The sequence below is a fragment of the Lissotriton vulgaris genome, chromosome 7, assembly GCF_964263255.1.
Source record: "Lissotriton vulgaris chromosome 7, aLisVul1.2, whole genome shotgun sequence".
Taxonomy (NCBI): domain Eukaryota; kingdom Metazoa; phylum Chordata; class Amphibia; order Caudata; family Salamandridae; genus Lissotriton; species Lissotriton vulgaris.
Window position 1 is genome coordinate 1,651,284,220 of NC_141695.1, and position 25,430 is coordinate 1,651,309,649.

A 25,430-nucleotide genomic window follows, 5' to 3' on the forward strand; every position below is an offset into this window, starting at 1 on the left:
CCCTTAAAAGAAGGAAAACGAAGAAACCAAAATGTGGATGCCGTCAGTTCAGCAGAAGCTAGGATGCTTAGGACAAGCAAAGTGTCTCCCAGCCGCGCAGAAACACTCAGATTTCAATAAACTGAGCCACAATTTTACATCATATACATGTAGAAAAAGCTTTACCCCACCCTCTTCACCTTACAACAATTGTACAAATTAGACACAACTCCGGCCATAATCATTCAAACAACACAACACAGGTCCACATAATTGGCTAAGTGTCTTCCACCTCAACAGCACTTTTACATCAAACGATACTCACACCACACCCTCCACGGTGCACACACTCCAAACAACTTCTGGCGCCATCATTCACACAACACGACTCCAGACTAAGCAGTTTGTCAATTCAACTGACTTCAATATCATGCTCACACGTCACCCTTCACCGACCACACATTAGACACAATACCTGCCCCCTCATGCACGCATCGTGATAACAAGCTTGGTAGTTAGAAGAATAGTACACTACATGTTAACCAACCTAAAGCAGTTAAGTTGAATCTACCGCACCCAGATCCACAGTGAAAGGCAACGAAGCTCCATGATGGGGAGAGATGCCTTGAAACTTCACAGACGCCTGAAGTCGAACAACAAAGCAACAGCCAACCGTGCCCCACAACAAATTAAAGCACATTCGACACACATATCCATTCACACAATGCTTTGTGCAATCCATTAGGGGGTCCCACATAATTCATCATTGAACATTACCTTGCCTCCTACTCGCCAATATGATGTCATTGCTTCCTTAAACTACTCAGAAACAACAGTAAACATTATTCCAACAGACATGTTGAGCTCCAGCCAACGAGAATCCTGGATGCAAGAAGTGTGACCATGATCTGAAAACGCTTCTAGACCCCAGCAGGGGTCACTTATCATTAAATAGTATTAAGTGTGTGATATAAGAATCTATCTGGAGAGAATTCCTTTTGTAATTATTTTACGATACATAAATAGGTGTCTGTCATTTTGCTCAGTGTTTTTCCCTTTCCCCTTCTCCAAGTATTCTTTTCATTCCAATGTGGGAAGCAGCAGTGTGTGAAGATGTTTTTCAGTCTCTCCATAAGACTCTGGTATCCAACCCCTTTTACTGAGCTGGTCGCTGAGTTTTATACACTAGAAATTCATGAATTATTCAGTAAGCCTTTCATTCCGTCTTTCATTCCCGTGTACCACCTTGCACTTACCTTATTTGGGTGTTTGGACAAAATATTGTTTTAAAAATACCGAAAGACAGAAATATCGGAAAATAAATATCAAAACACACAAATATCGTTGTTTTAGGTAGGTAATATCACTGTAAATAATATCAATGTTTTTAATATCATTTTCAATAATATAGAGCTTAAAATATCTATTTTTAACTATTTTAATGTGCTTTAGTTGATATAATACTTTGACGTGTTACTATTGTTTATATAAATGCTATTGTTTTTAAAATATAGCTTGTAATTGTAAGTAATTTACAATTTTTTATTAATTTTTAATAGTAATTTATAGTGTCACAGTCGGTTAGTACGTTTGTGGGGGGACAGGGTGAGAAGTTAATTAGGTAATACATAAGAATTATTTAATATATTTAGGTGTACGATTGATATTTATAATGTAATTTTTGCAATATTGATTTATTTACATTATTTCTTAGTTGCGGGCTGTTAGGCTTGCAGGGGTATAGGGTGGTAAGTTACTTACCTGAAAATCAATTAATTAGTAATTAATTATAATTATTTATTTTATTTTTAATTATGTAATTCGTGGAATTCAGATTTTAATTATATATTAGTTGTGGGCTTCTAGGGTTGAAGGGGTGTAGGGTGGGAAGTTAATTAAGTAATATTTAATTAACAATTTATTATTGTTAATTAATCATTTAAAAGAGTTTATTTTTCTTCTACATTCATGGTATTACTCATATATGTAAAGTTTGAAGTGAAGTATTTTCCCTTTTCTTGCTTAAACTGCAGTAGGAATAGTAAAATTAGGCTCTTTGCAGTTCAACACTGTCCTTACTGTTGATCTGTTTGAAGTGGGCATAGTAAATTTGACCCCTCTAAAATCCAACACTTTCTCTACTGTTCCACAGACTGGAGTGGGGATAATACATTTGACCCTTCTGAAGTCCAACACTTTCCCTACTGTTGTGCTGTTTGGAGTGGGAATAGTAAATTCCACCCCTCCGAAATTCATCGCTTTACCTACTTTTGCCCTGTTTGGAGTGAGAATAGTGAAATTCACTCCTTTGAAATCCAACACTTTCCCTACTATTGCACAGGCTGGAGTGGGACTAGTAAATTTTACCCCTCCAAAGTCCAACACTTTCCTTACTGTTGCGCTGACTGGAGTGGGAATAGAGAAGACCAATGTTTTCCCTGTCATTGCTGTGACTAGAGTAGAAATAATAAATCTAACATCTCCAGAGTCCAAAACGTTCCCTACTATTGGATAAACTAGAGTGGGAATATTTTATTTAATATTCTGAGACTCCAATAGGTTTCATAAAATTGCTTAAATATATGTTATAGCTCGGTTAAAAAGATTTCATAGTATTGTGTTTTTTTTTATATTTTATATATTTTTTTTATTTTCAAATGAATCTTTTTTTTGTAAATATGCTTTGGGATTTTTCAATTTGTATTTATTGTCTACAATAATTAACAGATGTTTTCCTATAGTGTAACATAATAGAATTGTTTTTAAATTATATTAATTTCATTATTTGAAATGTATTACTACGAATATGTATACATGTTTCCATATTAATTTATTTAAAATATAAAAACATTGATATAATCCATAATAGGTTTACTAATTATGTTACACAATAATTTTATATATATATATATATGTACTAACAAAGTAACAGCTCTGGAAAATTCAGGCCAAGGAATCGCTGAGAATCTTAGTATTGCGGATATGGCAGTATTAGGAGAAATGAATGCCCTGGAATATGATGAATCACTTAGCCAAATGACACCAGGAGAAATAGCTAATCTAGCAGATTTAAACACACACCAAACTGTACAAACACAGTTCAAACCAAAATCTATATTTATGCCAGTACTGCTTAAAGATGGGCTAGACCTTTTTTCTGAGAATGTGATAAAAGACTTGAAAGAACTATCACTACTAAGCACACGACAATTCTGTACTAAAGATCACAACAGGAGAATGGAATACAGTGCACTAATTGCCAAAATACAAAAGAGATCAGATATCGTTGTACGTTGGTCGGACAAAGGTGGCAATGTGGTGTTGTGGCCACTCAAAATGTACAATGAAGAAGCTATGTCTCAACTACTAGACCAGGAATGTTACTGTAGAGTGAGCCCCAACATCATAGTGGGTATACAGGAAAGGTATCATAGTGACCTATACAAATGGAGGAACTTGGGCTTAATAAGCAAGGCAGAACTGGCTTTCCTCAAGAATGACTATCCAACCACCCCTCAACTATACCTGATACCCAAAATTCACAAAAACCCAACAAGGCCACCTGGAAGACCTATTATATCTGCCATTGGCGGTCTATTTGAAAACACCAGCACCTATGTTGATCATTTCCTTCAGCCATTTGTTAAAGACCTTCCAGCTTATATACAGGACAGTGGAGACTTTTTAAGACACTTATATGATCTAAAGTGGGATAATGATTTGGTGTTTATGTCATTAGATGTGCAAGCATTGTGCACGAGCATTAGACACACGGATGGGCTGAAGGCTTTGGAACATTATTTGAACAAACGTCCAATAGCATTATATCAACATTCTTTGATGTTATTACAGATGGTAGAATGGTGCCTAAATAACAACACATTTTTATTTGATAAATTGCACTATAAACAACTGCAAGGTTCCGCAATGGGTACTTGCTTCTCCCCCAGCTATGCGAATCTGCATATGGGCTGGTGGGAGGAGCAGGTATTAGCCGTCAAACACGAGGTGAACATGTCTGAGAATGTGGTGTTATATAAACGCTATATTGACGACATCTTTATCCTTTGGAGGGGTACTATTGAGAGTGCAGAGACGTTTGCCAAAGACCTAAATGAGAACAGCCTCAATTTGAAATTCACTTGCACTACCAGCAAGGAAATGCTCCAATTTCTAGATATAGAAATTTTTGTAGAGAATGACAAAATTCAGACAAGAACCTACAGAAAGCAAACAGCAGGTAATGCAGTGCTTCATGCACAAAGTTTCCATCCTACCAAACTCAAAGAGTCTATCCCCTATGCGGAATGCTTGAGTATGACACGCAATTGTAGCACAGTGGAAGGAGCTACCAAAGCTAAGACAGACTTATTTGATAGATTAAGTAAAAGGGGATACAAATCACAAACCCTTAAAAAAGCTGAGAATAAATGTAAAACTAAAAACAGGAAGGACTTGTTATTCCCCAAGGATTTGGAGAATACAACGATATCAGTAAAGGTGGCAGGCACCCCCCCCCCCCAGGATGATAACTGGCTACAATCTGTACCACAACCACGTCAGAAAAATTTTGCAAAAACATTGGCCCCTGGTTAAAAATGACCCAGTAATAGGGCACCTGAATGGAACCAGACCTAGTTTAACATTTAGGAAGGCCAAATCCATGCGCGACCAGTTAGTGTGTAATTCACCTACACTGAAGAAACCAGTCACTTGGCATCCCCCACAAAAAGGCTTTAAGAAGTGCACGAAGTGCAAAGCCTGTAAACAAGGGTTGAACACGAAGGAGGTCATTGTACCATTTAGGAACAAACCTTATACCATCAGGGGCGGCTATTCATGTAAAACGGAGTATGCCGTATATGTTCTGGTCTGCAGTTGTGGCAAACGCTATGTTGGGAGCACTATCCACCAAGCTCATGTGAGAATTCTCCAACATTTGCGTGCCATTACAAATAACGATCCAACTTATCCTGTGGCCAGACACATAAACACTCAACATGATGGGAATATTAAACATATATCCTATTATGTTATAGACAGTGTCCCTAAAAATCCAAGGGGTGGAAACCGTAGACTTGCTTTAAGACGTCTTGAATCAAGATATATAATCTTGTTAAATTCAAAAATCCCGAATGGATTGAATTCAGACGAAGCCCTAACTGTCCATTTATAATCCAGAGTAGAACCCCTCCCGACTAGTTGACCCCATTCCCATTTTTTACCTCTGCACTTTATAAATAATTTGAAAATGTATTATTTGGTTATAATTTGGGCAATTGTTATGTTTTAACATGTATGGCACACACTAAATACAATGAGACTGTGTAGTACGCCATACACAGGATAAGCGGATGACTCATGCATATGTCAAGCGTATTTATGAATACCAAAATGTATATATATGCAGTGCAAAACTCCACTTGGAGAGGATGTAATGTGAAGTATTTGCACCATAGTGAGCCAACATGAACCGCAATATTTTACGCAATGCACAATGATACTTAATTGTTCAGCATTAGCTCGCAGTCATGTTAACTATGGTAGAAACGTCAATCAGACATAAGCAAAATATTGTTACAGGTCTCATGCAGTGATATTGTTAACAGCATCGAGATGATAACGTTTCTATACTTAGCATGTGTCATTTTCCGCTGGTGTCATAGGATGGATCACGGGCACTTGTCTTAAAAAAACTACAGAATCTTCTGTGTCTATGATTTAGTGTGTTTAACCATGACTCATAGGTTACTATGACTACGAACAGCCTATCATGATGTAAGGTCTGCTCTTGATGTGTCAGCATGTTGTTTGTTATATATACGTATGCCATTCACAGCAGAGTTAAGTGAGCAAGGCGGAGGCTTCCGCCGAAACGCGTCTGTGCAGCATGTCGGATTAAAACTTTTCTTGAGTTTAAGTCACGGAGTCAGTGCCTTCCTTTCATCAGAGGGAAATGGATTGGTAATCAATATATATATATATATATATATATATATATATATATATATATATATATATTTATATACATACAAACACATTTGTATATGTGGTTGCATGTTTATGTAAGTATATATTTGTATATAGTATTAAATATTAGTGGAATATATTACATGTATATAATAGAGTATTTTACATTTATTACTTCAAACTCTATATTAAAATGAATTGATATATTTTCTTCTATTTTTGGATCATATTAGTGTCAACTGTATATTTTTTTCTGTTATTTTTGTACTTACCATTATAACTACAGGACACCAATATTGTGATAAACGATATTTTTGATACTATATTTTTGTCAACAATATTGTTTAACACAATATTGTGTTGGTGATCTCTTATTTGCTGAATTCTTCTCTTATTCTTTTGTCTCACTCCCATTGTAAAACTATTAGAGTCTATGTGGTAGCTCACGCATTGAGAAAGCTTCCCAGTTCCTGTCCTTTCTCCCAACCAATGTCGTGAACAGTATTTAGAATTTTATGTAGTTGTTCCTGTTGTGATGCAAACACAAATGTTCCCCTCATTTAAGGACTGTGATCCCACCGTCCACATCCAGATGGGGACACTAGCCCTGGGGTCTTTAATTGCCCCCATAGGTCTCTCCTTTTGCCTCTTTCCTAATTTTATCCTCTATAGAATATTTCACCCATCTAGAAGTTGTTTTTTTTTGCCACCCTGTTTTATGTGTGGGACCCTTGCGGTGTCCGACATGGGTGTTTGTACACCTTCCCCATTTACAGCAATATATGTTCTTTGTGGGCCAAAGACAGATCATGACCCTTACCTTAACCATCATAGGTAGGTTACGCACGAGGTTCACATGTGGAGCCCAAAAATAAGCCTCAAAGAACTGTGTTGATGTTGTATTGACCAGGATACAATATTTATTCTATGTGTTTTGTTGCCTGACGATTGTGAATGGAAAAAAAAGTTTAAAATCAAAAACTTTAAAAGTGCTTTCCCAACATAGGGGTGGATTAGGAATGCGGTGAATCCGCATCCTCCGGGGCGGCGGAAGCCACCCACGGCCCGGAGGATGCGGATTCACCGCTGCGGTAAATGAAAAGACCCCCCGCCACATTAGGATGGCTTGGGGGTCATCGGCGGACGGGAAGACCGTCCGCCGCTTTTCCGCCGCAGTCGCCTTCCGACCGTGGCGGAAAAGCTCTAATACGCCAGCCACATTAGGATGAGCTTCAGGACATGCCTTTCCGTGGCGGCACGGTCTTTCCTTTGGGGGCCCATTGCGGGCCCCCAGGGTGAAGGGGGAGGTAGGGGGTGCACATTGGGGGTACCTATTGTACCCCCGCGGCAGGCACCGCGCGGTGCCTGCCGCTTTGTGCATGCAAATGCTCAGCATGCATATTTAACTTTGCGGCTGGTGCTGTTTATAGCAGCAACCGCCGCAATGTTAAATATACGGGATGTGACCGCCAGGGTGGCGGTCACATCCTAATTCCACGGGAGGGATCGCCGCTGCCCCAGCGGACGGTCCCTCCACCTCGGGGGTGGCGGACGGACGCAGGTCCGTCCGCTATCCTAATAGGCACCATAATTAGGGGTTGCATTTTCCCCCCAATAAGTATCCAAGCACCAGATATCCAGCACTTCCCTTCTCATTAGCCACCGCCGTCACAGAAGGACACAGGAAGAAGCCAGCACCAATATATATGTATATAGTGAAACAGTCAAGATGATAGAAAATGTGGTCCCCGACATTTTATTTATTTATTTATTTTTGACATTTGTAAAGCGCAAACAAATGCCCGTAGGCGTCTCGGCACTAAAGATTCTATACAAGATTCAGGGCAGTTTACTGATTAAATAACCATGTTTTTAACAGTTTTCGGAATTGAAAGAGGGATTGGCTTGATCGAATCTGCAGAGGAAGGGTATTCCAGAGTCTGGTTGCTGTAACCACAAAACGTCTGTCTCCCCAGGAGACAGTCTTGGTGCGTGGCACCATTAGTTGATGAGCTGCTGCGGATCTCAGTTGTCTAGTGGGGCAGTAGGCGGTAAGCTGTTCTATGAGAAACTGCGGACCCTGTTTGTGTACCGCTTTATAGGAGAGGCATAGAGCTTTAAATTTTATACGATTCTTAATCGTCAGCCAATGATAGTTACGGATAGTCTGCGAGATCGATTTAAATTTAGGGATTCTTGAAAGCATTCTCGCAGCCGCATTTTGTACAGTCTGCATTTTATTGATGACCCTACTTTGTGCATTGGCAAATAGGCCATTGCAATAATCCAGTGATGAAAGTACCAGAGTGCTAACCAGTGTTTTTCCTGCACTTTCTGGTAGGTACGGGATTATTTTTTTAATCAATCTTAGCTTATAAAAAGTAGTTGATGCGATTTGATTGGCATGGGAGACAAAGTTTAGGTTGTCATCAAAGATGATTCCCAAGTTCCTGACCCTTGGAACAGGATTAGGAAGAGATCCCAGAGATGAAGGCCACCAGGAGGATGACCAGTCCGGTGAGAGTTTTCCAAAAATGACCACCTCCGTCTTCTCGGAGTTAATATTAAGGTAATTGCTGGCCATCCAATCCTTGATGGCCAGCATGCCTTCTTGGAAGCGTTCAGCCACCTCCTCTCCATCATTGTTTATGGCCAGCACCAACTGCGTGTCATCGGCATAGGAGGTAAGGCTCAAACCATAAGATTTTATAACTTTAGCTAGGTCCGACACATAGATGTTAAAGAGTGTCGGACTTAGGGATGAGCCCTGAGGAACCCCGCAAGGTAGAGTTAATTCGGACGACTGACAGGGTCCCAAGGTGACTGCCTGTGTTCTTCCGGACAGGAAGGAAGCGAGCAGTTGAATGCCCATATTTGCGACACGGTCGATCAGAATGGAATGATCGACCGTGTCGAAGGCCGCAGACAAATCCAACAATATTAGCACCGCCGTCCCTCCCAGGTCTCTAATGAGTCTAATATCTTCGATGGCTTTAATGAGGCGGTTTCCGTACCGTGAAGCTTACGGAACCCGAACTGCGTGTCACCCAGCAGGTGATGTTCCTCAATAAATTCGGAGAGCTGAGAATTCATTGCTCGCTCTGCCACCTTAGCCCAAAAGGGCAAACTGGCTATAGGTCTATAATTCTTCATTTCTTCCTTGTCCAGATGCGTTTTTTTTAAAAGCGGTTTAAGGAGAGTGTTTTTAAGCCTGTCAGGGTAGATCCCTACCTTAAACATAGCGTTGCACATTTGCGTGATCACAGACGTTATTGATTCGATTACAGGGAGGAACACTTTAGGGGGACAAGGGTCCAAAGCTGATCCTGATTTTATCAGCTTAATAATATCTATTATTTGTGACTCATTAATTTCTTTAACTTGCGTTAAGCTGAATTCGGGGGGTATGGTACTAATTGACTGGGTGCCAAGATTAGACTTAGATGAAAAGTCTGAGTAAAGTCTGAGTAAATATCATTTACTTTTGCATAAAAGTAGTTGGCCAAAGCATCGCAAAGAGCTTGTGAAGGGGTGGGGGCAACGTCCAGTACTTTCCCGGCCAGTTGCTTCACTACTTCATAAAGTTGTTTGTTGGAGTTCTTCGCGGTTTCAATTTGTTCACTATAGAACTTCCTTTTTGCCTCAATGATCATCTTTTTGTATTTTATAAGTTCCCCTTATAGCGCGTTTTGTTTCTGTAGCATAGGTTTTGCGCCAGTGTCTTTCGTAGTTCCTGCATTTTTGTTTTTGTTCTCTGAGAGCTTCCGTGAACCAGAGTGAGGAAGGCGAGGACCTATTTTTGGAAATTGTTTTCTTTGGTACCAATAAATTCATGGCATTACTTATCCATGCCATGTATTGATCCATAGCTATGTTTGGATCAGTGGAGATGGCTGGACGCATAGTATTCAAGAGCGTTCTAAGTTGTGTGTTGTTTATGTCTTTCCAGACCTTAAAAGGCCCCTGACTAGTTTCAGCCACCTTCTTTATGGGAACATAATTAATAGATATCGTGAAAAGGATGGCATGATGATCGGATCATGGAAGCGGAAGGATATCTTGTATATGAATCTCATTTAGATTAGAGAATATACCATCCAGCGTGTGGCCAGCCTCATGTGTAGGTGAGGCGACCAACTGTTTCCACGTTGGTTTCCATGTTGGTTAATAAGGCTTGTGTTTCATTGTTGTCGATTTTTTCCAGATGGAAATTAAGATCGCCTAGGACCGTGAAAGAGTCCTCTATCACTAAGGATTCAAGCATGGTGTTCAACTTTGAGAGAAACTCTGAACGCGCCCCTGGAGGTCTATATAGGAGTGCTTCTTTAAAATTATACGACGGAGTTAACATGATTGAGAATTGGACAGCTTCAGATGTTGAGGAAGGGACAGGGGAGGTTCTTACAGTGAATATATTACGGGAAATTTTTGCCAGACCACCTCCCTTCTTTCCCTGTCTATCTTGTCGGTGAACCCCGTAACCTTCAGGTACTGCAACCACTAGATCAGGGTCGGACGCGCTATCCATCCAAGTCTCCGTGACAAATAATATATCTATATTTCTATCAGTAATCAGATCCGCTATATCCTGTCTATGCTTACCCAAAGAACGGGCAATAATGAGTGCTAATGTTATTTTTGTGTGTTTATTGTTCTTAGCATTCCCGGAGTTAGCGGTATTGTTAATAAAAGGAAGTAGGGATTTACAGTGTGGACAGCTTATAATTGTATTCCTTATGATGTTCTTCGGTTCTGCTCGTATGCAGTAGCTACATAGGGCTGTGCAAAGCTGGATTAATTCGCTTTTGGAATAGGAGGTCCGGACTTCGGTCCTGCTTGGATCAGGGGTAGTGGCCCTTGGCCCGGTTCCGGCGCGGACGGGCGCAGGCGGGAGGCAGCCAGCAGCTGGACCGCAACCCTTTCCCTTCACCCAATATGGCGGCTAAACCCTCTCTCTCACCGCGTCAGCACCTAATCGGCTGCGCGGGGAACAGGGTTTGAGGTGCGGGGTGAGAAGGTGATAGCAGCGGAATAAACAGGTTTTTAAAAGTAACCAAAGTAAAAGATAATGCACTCTTTTTATAATCAAGTTAGCACACTTTTAAAATCAAATTAGCAGGCTAAACCCCCGGCTTCCGCCTCAGGGGAGAATCGTGTAGTGAATCTGCGTGCGGGCGCTGTAACGCGGTTTAAGTATCCGGGGAGGGCGGGAGGCAGCCAGCAGCTGGACCGCAACCCTTTCCCTCCACCCAATATGGCAGCTAAACCCTCTCTCCCACCGCGTCAGCACCTAATCGGCTGCGCAGGGAGCAGGGTTCAAGATGCGGGGGTGAGAAGGTGATAGCAGCGGAATAAACAGTTTTTTAAAAGTTACCAAAGTAAAAGATAATGCACACTTTTTAAAATCAAGTTAGCACACAGGACATAGCAGCTGTTACATTGGCCATCTCTGAGCTGCAATTAGATCATGCTCTTCATAATCCAACTCTTGCTTTTCTCCTCAGTTGTTGTTTGGCATAACTGAAGTGCAGCGTTATTTAAGTGCAGCTTAACTAAGTTACAACTTGGATCTGAGTGACTGTCAGTGCGGGTCGCGTGCTGTCTGTTCCATAGGACCCAAGGTACACTTCACTTTGAGATCCAACAGGGGTGAGCCCCCTTCAGAGCGGAAGTGGTCTGGCAGTTCTGGCTGGCTGTTCTTATTAGAGCAACACCTTCTGAAGTAGCGCTGGGGGGATAATGATGGATTGAAATGTGGACCGAACAACTGCCACCATCTGAGATTTATGCTAGGGGATCTGGATAAGGAAGGTGCTGGGGGTATTAAATGCACAGGGCAGAAAGGAGCTTAGATTAGGCTCAATAAGAGTTTGTAATGGAACAACGAGCAGCTCAACCGGGAGGCAGGCGATATATCCTACGAATGCAAAATGGGAAGTTAAAACATAAGACGTCCAGTCGAAGTCAGTACAGAACGGGCCTAATGGAGTTTTTCCTTTCTTGGCTCTTATTTCCTTATAAATTCATGGCTGTCATGAGTTGTGCCTAACATTCATCTTTCAGTTGCATGAAGGAGTACACCATTGGAAACAAAGAAGTGCAGTGAAAGTGGGCAGGAGGAGCCTTACTGCCCTGTAAGGATTTCATGTTTGTTAAAGCTTGAACCTGACTTTACCAGGTAGGTGCTCTTTTCCGGCTACATTTTGCCAGTAGAATCTTCGTTTCACATGAGTGCTGACTTCATAATCAGGATTATGGGTCCTACTGAGAGGGATCAGGAGATGTAGGATGAGTGGGGGACATGTGGTGGGAAATCGCCCTACCCTGCACCACCGCATTCAAATTACCCGATCTTAGCACGACAACTCCCTCCATTGCTGAACTGGCCCAGGAACAAGCCAGTGTTGCGGGGAGTCTGAATCCTATTTCTTCAGGAACTGCTGTGCCACTAAAGAGTGGTAGACTAACTGGCTGCCTTCTCATCTCTTCCAAGTCTTACCACCCCAGAATATTGCAGCATAAATATGGAGAAGGGGCAAGACTGATTTGCAGATAGCTGGGTCCAAACTGGGGTGGTGTGGTGAGCAAAAAACAATGAATTAAACCCATATCCTTGTGACTGGGGATGACTATTTGCATTGTTACGCCCTCCATCCATTATCTTGTTGTGTTGCTGTGTTCGCACTAACTGGCCAATGGTATGCCCAGACATGTAGCCCATGCTCGCTGTGCCACTGTATTGAAGCTAGCCTGGCTGATTAGGGGTGAAACCCCAAAACCGGTCCAGGATGCTTGTTTCCGGTCCAGGGAGGACCTGGCCTGGCAGTTTGGGCTGTACTGTTCCAATGAGGAGCAGGGTAAAGACTGATTTGCATATGGCTGGGTCCAAACTGGGGTGGCATAGTGAGCAAAAAACAATGGATTAAACCCAGATCTGTGACTGTGGGGTGAGTGGTTGAAAAGTTTCTGCACTGCGTCCATCATCTTCTTGTGTTTGCACAATTTCACAGCAAGCCTTGTTCTATTAAAGCTAGTGTTGTTTCTTGGGGAAATGTTTAACTGCTGCTGTGGAAGACATCTCTTCAGAAAGTGATTGAAAGCTTCCATTACCTTTTTGGTCTCACCATTAGGTAGCCATAACATTTCATCAAGCACTTCATGTTGACTGACTTGAGATTCTTGCTCCTCCTTTTTTTCAGGCTCCTCCTTTAAAGAGAAGAACATTGTCAACATTAGTGGACTGCAGATTACATAGTAAGATACAATTTCATCTTCCACGGAAACCTCAAACAAGTCCTGTGCACACATTGAGGCTATTGTCAATATATTACATTGATGTAGAGATTGGCTGTTTGTATATTTTCATTCACTAGGTACTATTAAGGGTATCACCTGGGATCTGCAGATTGAACCTGATAGGTTTATTTCTTTATTTTTATGTATTTATATCATATACATAATAAACTGAATAATCTCCTAGAGTCAATGGTTTAAAAGTTTTACTGGTAGAAGCCTCAAAGAATAGAACGGGGAATCAAAAAAGTTTATGAAACCATACACCTTTTTTTAATTGAGTCAGGGTTGGGGTCAATCGCCAAGAAAAATTGATTCCGCAGTGTTTGAGATCACATAAAGAAACTCATGCCCTCTGGCGTGTCACTCAGTTATTGAAACACTGGCTGTAAGATGTGTTTCTTGAATCAAAGGTAGAGTGCTTCGAGACAGTTTCCAATGGGCAATGTCTTCTACATCTTCAATAGAAAACTCTTAGATAAAAAAGTTTTGAAGTCATGTTATTTGTGTGAGGTGGATTTATAACAAATGACCATTATTGTGTTCGTTTTAAAAGCAAAAAACAGTCCATTTACCTTGAGCAACTTTATTTTGTGGGCTTAGGGAATTTTGAACCCACATATTCTTTGAAGTTTGTCCTGAGAGAACATATTTTTTTATTTGATATGTTTCCAAATGAATACATCAAATTGAAGTAGGGCTGTTTGCATTTTGTGATATTTTTAAAGCATATAAAGGCGTGGAAGGAAGACTTTATTCTAGGAAGTTCATGCAGCATCAACATTTTCTTGAAAAATAAATTAGCATTTTTGTATAAAATATTTTACTTGTTCCAATAAAAGATAACAACAAGGTACTGATTTCTGCATTATAGAGCACTTAAAAATAAAAAAGAGTATTATTCTAGACTATCTAATAAAGTATAAAAGAAAAATTATTGGACGTCAGTATGGCCTGTGTAGGCATGGTGACGCTCTTCTCTCATTAAAATCAATAGTCAATGTTTTGGCTGTGTTGCTTTCTTCCAGTGATTAAGACTCCACAACACCTATGTGACTGCTTTTACAGGAAACCAGTGGGACTTCCGTCTTGATACCTGAGCCTCCATAAACTCTATAGTAGTGCTGATGCTACCCATAGTTTGGATTGCCCTAGGGATAGCGGAGTCGCTATAAAATTATTAGTTTTCCCAATACAGTAGACCTCATCAACAGTGTCAGGAGTGGTTTTTAAAATAAATAACTGACAGCTATGAGTAAAGCATGAGAAATAAAATGTAGTACCAAGTAATATTAAATATTCAGTTAATCAGGTGAGAAGGGAAGTAGTGCGACAAATATCTTCTGATATTTAATTGAATATCATAGAGATTCACAAGAAGAATGCTTATGTTAGACTAAAAAACTTTTAGTCTGAAAAAAATCTAGACATAGACAGATATTTTGGATGAGTATGACTTGCCCGTAGAGGTTTAATATAAAGGAAACAAGATCAATTTCCGATGGGATTCAGGTTTCAAGGGCCATCAAGCATAGTGAAATTAAATGAGTAGTGGCTCCTGTGACCAGGAAACCTGTTGAATTTTAAATGGCATTTAAAGACACAAGGGTGGTTTTGGCATTAGGTTGCAAATTATATCAATGGGTAAGATCCAATTTCTTACTATAGTGTCAATGATGCCTCTTTAAATGATCCTGCTTTCTGATGAGTGAGGTGCCTACACTGTCTCTGAGCGCACTGATGTTAGCCCTAGAAGGCACTACTCCATTTAATGTCTCTTAAATATGTCTGACTCAAACTGAAAAGGACCAAGAATTCTACCTAAATGTGATAAAAAAAAATATGGAGCAAAGAAGCATAGGTTATATATCCATGGCATGAAATATGTCTAGACAGCCTGACAATTTTGTAGGCCAATAATAAAAGTCAATGAATGCCTTGCTGAAAACGCTCCAAATTAATCGAATTCGTTTTTCATCTTGAAAGATCATGTGGCCAAGAAGCCACTAATAGCTAGCTACAAGTTCGGCAGAATTCATACAATCAAGCTATGCCTAGCTCCTCCACCATCCAGGCATGAGTCCCATCCTTCATTAAGAAGTAAAGCACCACCCTTGCTTCGTGTTTTCCATAAAGGTATTCATTTGATCATGGATTAATTTTATCACATTTCTCCAGAGAAATACACTGGCTGCCACGCCCAGTGTCTCTCTTGCATTATTTTGAAAGTAATCAAGTCAAATAATTTTACAGAAAAACTGTCTATCTTTGATCACCACTACATCAGAGGGAACCCATATCAGGACAACATTTGTAGTCCTGCAGTCATACATTGTTGGACTAAATATGCTCTTATACTCTTGCTCTACAAATAGACGCGTGCCGAGATACCAAAAACCTAAGACATCCTTGAACTAAGTTCAGGAATTACTTACTATTGACATGACTGGTCATGAGCAAAGCTAATTTCCCCACATCATTGATGTGAAAGATACTTCATATGAATTGCATCAATTAACTCCAACTTAGTATGACATACCCCTCTGCTGTGTATTAATATGCTATATAACTACAGCTCACTTTTAATGCATCTTTTCAACCTACAATGCCCAATCGCACATGAGCAACATCATGCATTGTTCTGTGGAGATGAAGTTCCGGGAAAATGTTAGGTTTAGGGACATGTTTGTTAAACCTGGAAACATATGGATGCAAAAAAAACACTAACATGAAACTGTTTGTTTGGAGATAAACAGCTCAACTCTGATTGGTGGTGAGAATTTATCCCACGGGTCTGTGGAGGAAGGATTTTAGCCTTCTTCTCAAGAGTTGTACATCAGATGTCCGCCTAATCAGTTCTCTTGTGATTAAGGCATCTGAGGTCAATGGTGTCTCCATGTGGTGACCATGTTTAGGTCTGTTATGGGGATTGAGAGTCTTGAGGGAAAAGAATCTGACCATCCGTTTTATCACCTGCAACACAGCAAAGTGACTGTGGATTATTTATACAAATGCCTGCTGTCGTATTTCTGCCTAATAGCATCACATCCTCCTCCCCTTCACGATCTCTACACTAAGGCACACATTCTCTTACATCAATTCCTATACTCTTACTTTATTCTCAGTTCTGCCTTATTTCCTGAATCTGAGTGGACTTTAAACTGTAATTTACATATATCATATCTGATAGGATCTTATGTTATGTTTATTCTACAGTGGCATTTCCCTCTGCACAACTAAATATGTCATACATTCTGACAGTGATACTGAGTTGCTCATTCTCACCAGGCACAGTCTTGCTTTCTGAATTTCATCCACTGTTTCACCATTGTTGACTCGGGAGGATGCTACACTGATGTATCTCACAGTTCTGCTTACTCACCAGGCGTCTGAATCAGCTTTTCACTGTTGGGTGTGTCCCATTTCAGCACTCTGAGTGCATCTGAATACAATGTACATTGTGGCTGTACTGCTGTTGCATGCATCGCCAATAGCACATTGCTTTCTCTTGCATTCTTCTATCTATCTTCCATTCCTTCTCTCTGCCCTTAATACACCAAGTGTTTCTTAACCCCTATGGGAAGAACACCAGTAAACCACACTCATTCCCTCACAGACCCTATCTCCCATTACTAATTCAAACTTCAATGGTTTGCCTCTTGATGGGGCATATAGGAAGACTCAGTGTAGATGTAGCCGATGAGTTCCATGAGACAAAAACACCAAGGCCTCATCTCATCTGCCCTTTCCTCATGCAGAGGGACTGGTTTTCGTATTGGATGTGCTCCACCTAAACAATTGTGTAACAACTCTCTTTCTATGACATAAGCCCTTCACTTTATTGCTATTTCCTAACTTCAAAATGTACCAATGCTGATGTTTACACTTTTTTCATTGCCATTTGCTCTAAGCAAAGACTTAAAATGTCCTTTCTGTATATATACTTCAAGCATTTATTACTGTTAACTTACCATAAAGTGGGGGTTGAGGGTAAACTATGTCCAACTCTATTCTGTAAACTAACTGACAAAAACTCTACTCTCCAATTTAATAGCCAACACATTAAGGCCTCAGCTGATCCCTCACCATGTGGTTGTCCCTTTGGATATGAGACAATTTTAAATTAAAAGAAGATTAGGGCCATGAAGTCAAAATTCTGTGTTCCTAAACAGACACTGTGGTTACCCCAAATGACTAGTAAGATAAGCAATCAAAAAAGCTTTGCTCTGCCCTCTTAAAATCTTTGGACTGTTAAGCCCAACTCTTTTTCCTCAACCTTTTCTAAACCATATCTGCCCAATTCAATTTCGATAAAATGTCTAATTGTTTTTTCACTGTTTTCTTTCGTCTTCAGTGTCTCTCAGTGCTCCTATGGTTTTGCAGTCCTGATGTTCCAGTGAGGGAAGGCAGCCATTTTCACCTGCTCATGTGGCATGCACTCATTCTGGAGGGCTTCCTTGATATAAGCTGCTACCAGGTTCGAAATGTCGACACTCGGCAAGTTGGTTCATAATAACCAACGGGTTGGTTTTTTTTGCTCTTGCAGATGGCAGACTTTTGGTGACTGTGGTTCCTAATTTCTAATACTTATGCGTTCATTTTATATGGATATATTAACAGTTTTGCCTCCATACTGCAATTGTCAATTTCCATGCAACCTTAGCTTGATGCATTTCAGGCGATGCTTAGAGAGACGCGCTATCTTGGCAAGGAGGCAGTTGCTCGGCGCTACATAGAGGGGCACAGGGCAGGTAAGATACTCGCCAGACTACTCTGTAAGACTTCTCATGTGTACCCCAACAATATCTGACATGCCATAGTTACATTCTATACTAATCTTGCCACCTCTTCCCTTCCACATGATCCTGCTGCTCTGACCTCCTACTTCGTTACTATACAAATTTTTGGGATTGATGATGAGCACCACCAATTTCTGGATGTGCCTTTCACGATTGAGTACATTATACAGGTCATCCAAAGTATGCTGGGGGGCAAAGCACTGGGCTTGGATGGTATAACTGTAGCCTATTACAAAGAGTATGCTTAAATTCCTGCTCCCCGCCTCTTGGCAATGTACGAGGAGTCATTGATGAGTGGTTCATTGCCATCTTTCCTTCAGAAGGGCATAACTATCAACGTACAGAAACAAGAAAAGTCCCCATGTAATCACGTAATTGTAACTCTTATAGATCACTATCCATGATTAATGTGGATAACAACATTTTGGCAAAAGTAATAGCCTCCCGCCTCCCTCCCTTGCCACTGAGCATGGTCCATCCGGGCCAGTCCGACTTTGTTCCCGGCCGCTCGACCAAGCATAATTTATTAACTTTATTTGCATTCCTCCACTCAGGTAGCCCCCAACTTAACACTGTAGAGGTTATGCTCAATGCCACCAAGGCATTTGACTCTCTGGACAGCCCATATCTTCTCCTCCTTCTGTCCCGTACCGTACTAAGTGGTAGCTACCTACACCTGGTTAAATTACTCTATATACAACCGACGGCCCTTATGCACGTCAATGGCTCGATCACCCCTCCTTTTATAATCTAAAGCGGCACTCAGCAGGAATGTCCCCTATCACCTATACTCTTTGACATCACAATGGAGGCCCTAGTTGCCAGATTAAGGCAAAACCATTCACACCAAGAACTGCCATTCACCCCAGAAGGATTCTGGTTTCCATGTATGCACACTATGTCACCCTATATGTCCATGACCCCAAAAATAATACCACTCCTATCATCTGGGAAATCATCCACTTTGGTGGACATAATGGAATAACCATCATCTTGTCCAAATCCATTATAATCCCACTCACTCCAGTCGTGCAACCCTTCAATTCTGAATTCCCTCCTGCAGTGGGTCCGATACCTTGGTGACGGGCTCAGTAGTGACATTGATGAACTCTGAGGGGCGAACTATGGCAGACTCATGACATGGATGGAGGAATGTGCGCCAGTATGGCCAAAGCTGCTACTGTCCCTTGGGGGAGAGTTGCTATTTCCAAAATGGTAGTGCTCGACAAAATTCTTCTATCTCTTCATCAGTCTCCCACTTCCGCTTATGGCTCATTGTCGCAAACACCTCTGATCCAACTTGCTTGCTTTGACATGGGCTGGTAAACAGCCCCAGGTAGTCCGGGAAGTGAGAACCCTCCCCCTCGAGCAGGGAGGACTATGTGCTCCTGAAATGAACCTTTACTTCTACCGTGCACAGGCACAGTTTGCCCACTATTGGCTGCTCCCTACTATGTTTCTGTCTCACACAGCCCCTGAACATGATCAAGTCACGCCCTGCCCCCCAAGCCCTGCCCTATACTTTTGCCCAAGCTCCCTCATGCTGTGATTGATTGATACTGTGGCCTGCACAATAGGGGCGTGGGAAAGACTGAGAACACGTGCAGGGCTTGACTGCACGTACACCCCGGCAATACTACTTGGGGGACACTCATCTCTGCTCTCACTGAGACTGGCGCTCGTGGACACTTGAGACAGCTACAACTCTACACCTTCAAAGATATATACCCAGAAAGGGATTTTATATCCCCCCAACATATACTCCATGTTACGGCCCACACGCCTCTAGATTTGCTAACCTATCACCAGCTGCTTGCTGCCTTTTGAGCCATGCACAATACTTTCCCATCTGCTCCCCGACACTCAACGCATTGGAAACGCTGATCAGATGACTTTACGCCACAATGCAGGAAAAAGCCCTGATTCGAGTCCCCACCACTCGAGTCACTTGGTATGCTGACTTGGAATCTCCCTTCATTATGGAGCAGTGGTGCTACTGCTGCACTCAATCTAAAGCCATTTCTCCAAATTAACAGGCTTAGATTATTCCTTTCTAAATACTTACACAGAGCCTATCGTACACCTGTCCAGATGTACAGGATGTATCTGGTGGGTCATCTGCGCTGTCTGTGGTGTGCTGCGACACTTGGCCTGGGAGTGCCCCGAGGTTGCACATTTCTGGTCGGAGGTATTTAACACTATTGAGCTGGTAACATAGCAAGCGCCGCAGCGGTCGCCCCTGGTAGCTTTGCTAGGCTATGTAAAGAACATCCCCTCAAAAGACCTGTAAATTGACTGCCATCTTGCTTCTGTTGGCCAGCTGCTGAGACGCTGTTTATTGGGGCAAGCGCCCCACACCTCAACTTAACTGGCTGTGCGACGCTGCCTTTTGCCAAGATCACTTGACACTTACTGGTAACTCAAGACCGAAGAACATTTGGGCCCATCTGGTTACCTATCTGGCGGTGCGTCGAGATATAACATGACACCAGGATCTGGAAGGCTCTCAGGACAGAGAACCCTCACAAACACCCCTGATGTCTGATGAGGGATGTGATCTTGACTTATGTGACGGATCTCATATACCACCTTTCAATTGTTGTGTGAGACTATGATTCTAGAGACATTTCCATGGAGGGGATAAGTACCGGGAAATGCGACCGTAACTGTAGGCTATGTACTGTTTAATGTGATCGGTCTACACTTAATCTGTGACTTTATCCCTTCCCTTGTTGTACTGTTCTTTGTGTACTGTTATTATCATCAATAAACAAATGTTTTTTTATTTTTAAAAACACCATACACCCTGCCTTCTTTGATGCATATATTTACTGGCAGACCGTTTCACTATTTTTGTTCATAGTATATGTTACAAAAGCTCCCTAATTGTTTTGTCTTTCCGGATAATTCGTAGAGATGAAGTTCTCTCGGGGGAAAATGATATGGATACTAGGTCTCAAAGTTCCCATCAAAGGAAAGGAAGTGTTAGCCCATATGTTAGATCATACACAGTTCTGAAGGAATCAGCTGGTGTACTGACACGAGAAGACGAGTTGCACGCCTGCCGGAGGAGCCTTACGTACATTTTTAACGAAGGAAAGGATAAAAGGACAGTCACTCACGTGAAGAAATTACCGCTAAATTAGAACGTGAGTGGATGAACAGAAGTAAGGCTACCAACAGGAGTTATTAGGTGAAGACAGCTACTTCTTGGAAGATTTCAGTTACCAGATTGAATGCGAGTGGGAAAATAAAAGAAGAGTTTGAAAGATTTTAATACAAGGTGTATATAGGTGAAGCCCCAGGAATATAAACGGGTTGCAGAGCAAACGAATACAAGGACTAAGATCGCTGCTTTTGTGAGATTTTGTGGACTAATGGCTAAGAATATGCCTATAAAGACAAGTGAACTAAGGTCTCAGTGACATGAAATAAGGACTCAAACCCAAAAATAAGGCAACCAATCAGTGCCTATTAAGAGAGATGTATAATTGTCTTGATAAAGATGGAATAATAAAATCGAACCATCGAAACGCGTCGACGCTGCATTCAACACAATCTATGGGAATAGCTAATCCTATAGATAAGAATTAAGAAAGATAGATTGTATCTAGGACTAGTGTTCAAACTGTTGGACTCGGATGTGTTATCAAATGGCAAGATGTACTGTCTGTTTTTGTCTCTCTGTTAAATTGTCTTGTGATACATAAAATTTAGGTACAGGGCTTTTCTCTTTTCTTTTTCCTTTATAGGATTGGAATTAAGTACAATGTTTTTACATTTAGCTCCTCAGTGAAACATGGTCTTACTCATGTATATGTACAATATATGTTTTTATGGTATATTAATTTGATTTCAGTGTGATTGTAAATAACTTCCATTGTGTTTTTAATTGCAAACATTATCGATTTTAAATAAAAATATTTTTCAATATATACTTTATATGTGTCATGGTTACATTCAGAACTGTGTATGATCTAATTTATAGGCTAACACTTCCTTTCCTTTGCTGGGAACTTTGAGACCCAGTATCCATATAATTTTCCATCAAGGGAACTTCATCTCTACCTGTTAGTAGCACCCTATTTCCCTGGTTCGGTTAAAGGGTCCCTCTAATTTTTTCTGATATTTCCGGATAATTACCCATTGCGCTACATGCCCGAGCAGCATGGTCAACAATCTGCAAGTCATCTATAAAGAATCATCAGATCTCAAGATTGACCTACCTCTGTCATGATGAAATTGGGGGACAGTCCTACAACATCATATACCTGAAATCTGTCTTTATCTAAGCATAATGTTTTTCTAGTAGTAGTAGTAGTAGTAAGGCTTTATTTCGATATAAAACATATCTTAAAAGCACCAACATGAAAATTTTACGATTAGAACACAGTAAAAGCACAGCTTGGAACTCTTGAACTCCACTGAATTTCAACAAGCTTTCGTAATTTTGGTCTAAAAGACAAATTTACACATTGCGGTACATTAATAAATTCCCAAGAGCAGTTATACATTAAAAACTTTAAAATAAGGATTAAACATTTTCTTTCAGCCTTTTTGCTCTAATCATCCAAGCCCAACTTAGGTATTTGGCCAGGCCAGTGACACACAAAAGACTAGAGTTCGATGAGAGGATACGTAGTGCTACAACATAGTCTCTAGTACCTAGTGCTTTGCACACAATAATATTTTTCTATTTTTCCTACTCATAGCTTTCACTCATCTCTTAGGGTTTTTTACAATGCCCATCTCCTAGGATTTTTTACAATGCTCTAGACAAACTTGTAGCTCCTCAATACGTCATGTTTGATATTAAGTTATTCTTCTTAAACACATCTGTTTTTTAAACCTTTTTCTAGTAGCAATGTAATGCCCACATGAAACAGGTTAAGTGTATGTTTTTTCAATCTTACATCATTTATATTAATAAAATAATGTGGAGGTAATATTGCTTCTGCTAACATGACATAACACAACCCACACTTGTATGTGCGCTCGTTGTGGCATGAGGGTGCTGATGGCACACACCTGAACATATCAGTGGAGCAGCACCTGAGGATGCACCGAGCAAGACCATGTATATCAGTTAGTCCCTAATTTCTGGGGCAGTGGGGTTAGCCACATTTTAATGGGAAAATTAGGACAGCGTAACCTATATATATGACTCCACGTGATTAAAAAAAAAAACTGTCCAAATACCATTGTTGGCGTGCAAGTGTACAGTCAAGCGACCAATCTAGACATACAACATACCTCATCCCAGCCACATGCAACAAAGCAGGAGTTAATTATAAATTAGTTACTGCATACCTAAAACCCCATTTGAATGAGAGGTGTGTGGTCAGTTGTATTGTCCTCACAATACAGTTAAGGGAACCAAAGCACCAGGAGATGTAATCATTTTCCTAGGATCATGCTCGTTGGTAGTAGTGGGGAAGGTGGGATCAAAATCATGCCTTCTGGACCTACAAACATCACTACACCACGTTTCGTCTCTCTTACCATCGGCATGTGAGCCCACTGATCCACCAACATCACCAGCATGTAGTACAGTGTAAAGAGCAGGAAGGGGTTGGCATAGGCTGGCCAGGCGAGTCCAGGGCGGAGGTGCAGCTTCCAGGACTCAGTCACATTTGTGCGGACAAAAGCGGTCATACCAAATAGCCTGGGGATAGAAGGCAACAAGAAGCAGCTAGAACACATCTCAAAATAATTCAAATTCCATTTTTTATACATTGCTTAATACTGGGGGGGGGGGGGGTATGCAATTTGTAATCATTCCCAAACATTTTGCCTCAAACAGTAGCTAAGAACTAACGAGAGAGAGGTTAGACCAGTTGCAAGTAACTTTGCCATTGCGGAACATGTCGTTTTAAGGCGTCTTCCACTTTCGCAGTAGGATCAATGCTTTCTTCTCAAAAGTGGTAGTCTTGTCGTCTGGTGCTGTGTAACCAACCCATAATAAATAACGTGTATCACACTGATTGATTCTTCCTACCACTGCTTGTGGTGCGCAGTACTTGTGTCTTTAAGACATTGCATCTCCTTCCATCTTGTGTATGTCTCTTTTTATGACTATGTTTCTAATATCAAGGCAGCAACTTCCAGAAGCTGTTAAACAACTCTTTGTATTCACCTATTACAGGCCTTAATTTATAAATAAGAAGTGCCTGTGCCTAAAGATAAGCAGGGGCCGGCCCTACAATTATCGGAGGCACCAAATACCAAGGCTGGCTAACCTTGATTGCCTCCCATGCCTATTTCACCTACCACCAGACACTCTCTATCTCCCTCTTTCAGGTTCCTTTTCTTCTTGGCGTTCTCCCTTTGCCACAGTTTATTTCCGTCTTTCTTTTCCTCCTTCTTTACTCAATGTGTTTTTCTCCCTATAGGGGATCAAACTCTGTTGCCGAAAAATAAGTGCTGGTCCCTATAACTAAGTTTCAGTGGTCTCCACCTGCAACCACCCACTCAAATTAAGCACTGCATTCCATGTGAAGGCCAGGCAGGCATTTTGTCCCACCGGGCATTTCCCCGGAGCCGGGTTTGAAAGCCCAGGGCTGCTTCTGGTGCCTCTGTCACTTTCCCTAGATACTGTCAGGGAGGCTTCAAGAGAGAGAGAAAGATATGGAAGAAGGGGGTAGGTAAAGAGAAAGTGATCAGAGATGGAGGAGAGAGAATGGGTGGATGGAAAGAAAGTGATTAGAGGAGGAGATGAAGGGAGTGGGCCAAGTTTGAAAATATTTGCCACAGCTGCTTTTGGTTTCCCATGTTCGGCCACATACCCTAAAAGGTTGTCTGTGCACCCATTTTCTTTTTTTTTTATTAAATGCTTTTAAAATCAGGCAATTATAATTATGTAATTTGCCTTGTCATTCACCCACACAACCCATGTTTTGACATTTCTGGGATATTAGTGGGTGCAATAACGGGTTGGAGTTTGGCATTAATATCTGTCCATGAAAGACGGTGAACAGCGTTTACAACGCAACTTTTACCACGCAGTACCTTCACCACGCTGCTTTTACAATGCAAGTCGTTACAACAACTTGCGCGGGGGGGCGCTGTAGGATAGGGAATAGTTTAATTTACTATCCAAAACCTTCCCTACTATCCACGGGGACTGGAGTTGGAATAGTAAATTAAACTATTCACTATCCAGCGCCCCCCAACGCAAGTCGTTGTAACGACTTGCATTGTAAAACCTGCGTGGTAAAGACATGCGTTATAAAAGCATGCGTAGTAACGACATACATCCCTGAAAGACACAATGATAACTGTGAATATTTAATCAATTTTTCACAAAGTTGTTCAATCCTTTGTGTTTTTCGGACAATCAGATCTGATTCCTGAAATGATGTGAGGTCTGTGTGGACTCGTTGGTCTTGA

At 41.1% G+C, this 25,430-nt stretch overlaps 1 protein-coding gene across 1 annotated transcript in view; it reads right to left on the reverse strand.

Annotated features, from left to right (window-relative positions):
- The window catches only part of LOC147706209 (piezo-type mechanosensitive ion channel component 2-like), a 612,835-nt gene that overhangs the window by 529,243 nt on the left and 58,162 nt on the right, over positions 1-25,430 (reverse strand). The window contains exons 4-5 of the mRNA XM_086929599.1: positions 23,544-23,706; positions 13,060-13,155 (exon numbers count right to left, since the gene is read on the reverse strand). Coding sequence (XP_086785725.1) covers positions 13,060-13,155; positions 23,544-23,706 — 259 coding nt within the window. The remainder of the gene's footprint in view (positions 1-13,059; positions 13,156-23,543; positions 23,707-25,430) is intronic.